This window comes from Rattus norvegicus, chromosome 4 (assembly GCF_036323735.1).
Source record: "Rattus norvegicus strain BN/NHsdMcwi chromosome 4, GRCr8, whole genome shotgun sequence".
In the NCBI taxonomy this organism is placed as follows: domain Eukaryota; kingdom Metazoa; phylum Chordata; class Mammalia; order Rodentia; family Muridae; genus Rattus; species Rattus norvegicus.
In genome coordinates, this window is record NC_086022.1 from 173,259,850 (window position 1) to 173,261,808 (window position 1,959).

The window sequence follows — 1,959 nt, forward strand, 5'->3', positions numbered from 1 at the left end:
GCAAATAATTATGAAGCTTCCCCTTTCACTTCAACACTATGTTGAGAAGGTTCTAGATACTCCATAATTAAAGAAGTTGGCTGTTCTGTAACTTCATGTATCCAGTTGAGTGTTTCACAGTCTCTGCCTCCCCCCCCCATCTGTTAGGTCATTTCTTTTGTAACACCTTCCTGTTAGTTTCTCAGTTTGTTGTTCTAAATCAGCTGCACAAAGATATGATCCAATCTTATATAAACCACGTATTTCCCAACATACATATATTTATAGCGGTTTACGTCAGGCCCGGATATTAACAATAATTACAAACATACCGTCATGAAACTTACGTGAATGTTCTCTCTGGATATATTTTTTTTCCAAGAAAAGGTATTTTATTTTTTAAAGAGAAATCATACAGTCAATGATTACACGGCCATTTCTTGGCACTCTTCCTATCCACTTAAGAAACTGCAATACACCGTGGTGACAGCAATGCCTAAACGAGAGCACCGGGCATTAACTAGGGTGCAAATACAACTTGATAGTGGCATTTTATTGAATACAAAGCAAGATTCAGTATCTGTCTTTGTTGCACACTCCTGAAGCAGGGGCCGAAGGAAGGGAAGAGAACAGGGTTTTCCTGGTCTGGGAAGGTAAGTGCTCCTTTATCCTTTCACACCGGGGGATGGGACATTAGCCCATGTTCTGTCGGTTGCCGTAGCCCCTAGGATGGGTGTCCTTCCAGTCATCCCACTCCTGCATCCTGTGGAGGGCATTCTCATCTTCCTCTTCCTTTTGTTCCAGGTCCGGCTTTTCTGGCTCAGATACAGAGAGAGTCTCGAGTGGTGGTGCCTGCTTTTCTGCTTCCCGAACAGAAGATGAGACCTCACCTTTCTGGCGCTGCTCGTACCAGTCATTCACCGTCAGAGTTGCCAGACTTGGGTATCCAGCTCCAAAGACTTGTGCTTGGGCAACACTTCGAGTGAGGACAAAGGGTTTCAGCGGAGGTCTCTCCTGAGGAGACCCTTGAGAAACTGATGCCTCACCGAAGGAGTCTCTTTCCCTCAGGATCTCTATCTCCTGGTCGATGCTGTCGATCTCATCCAAGCTGATGTTAATCCACCTACGAAGTTGAAGGAGGTAATACTCCCTGACACGCTCGTCGTCTGCCTCGCCGCTCTCCACGGCCGATTTCAGAGAAGACAGCCTCTGCTCCACCGCCTTCTTTTGCTTGTACCTCTGGATTTTGGCCTGCCTCTGGGATGCCATGGCAACGAGGTTGTGCTCCAGGGTGTCAGAAGTAGCAGCAGCGGGGTTGCTTTCCTGTGAGCTGCTCTGGGCCCAGGGCAGCTGAAACTCAGCCACATGGTAGTTGTGGCTCTGGGTTAGGAAGTTCATGAAGAGCTCTCGAGCATCCTGCAGGAGGTGGAGGCGATTGCTGGTGCCCACCAGCTTCAGGGTCAGCGCGCCCTTCAGGGCCGGAAGCATCAGGTACTTGAGGTCAGCGGAAGCAATCTCCTCCCAATCTTCGTTCCTGCTGAACAAATCGAGCTGCGATAACATTTCCGAGGCCTTCTCCAGGAGTTTCAAGGCCTTCCTCACCTTCTCCTGGATTTGCTTGGAGCCTGTGGGTTGGGTCGTAGCTTCCACCTCCTCCAGAAGTTCTATGCCGGTTTCCAACAGCTCCCGGAGCTTCGGCTTCTGCTGCTCGTCCATAAACGCCGCCATCTTGCCGGAGGGAGGAACCCGGAAGTCTCCGGTTATTGAGACAAGAGCCTCGCTCTGCAGCGCAGGCTGACCTGGAACTTTCTATGCAGCTAGGACTGGCCTGTGGCTGGCAACCCTCCTACCCTAGCCTCTGGAGGGCTGAGATTGCAGGGGGTGCCACTATGCCCGGCTTCTTCTCTGTATCTTATTGTACTCTATTTCCTCCTCGCCCTTGTGATGGTGTGACACACCGCCTAAGTGATAAGATGAAAC

General features: G+C 50.1%; 1 protein-coding gene across 1 annotated transcript; it reads right to left on the reverse strand.

The window, feature by feature from the left end:
• Nucleotides 1–356: 356 nt before the first annotated feature.
• On the reverse strand, nucleotides 357–1,707 carry Igbp1b (immunoglobulin (CD79A) binding protein 1b). Its single transcript, NM_001109355.1, has one exon. The coding sequence runs from the start codon at nucleotides 1,705–1,707 to the stop codon at nucleotides 673–675; it is 1,035 nt and encodes a 344-aa protein (NP_001102825.1). The 3' UTR covers nucleotides 357–672.
• Between the last annotated feature and the right edge of the window lie 252 nt (nucleotides 1,708–1,959).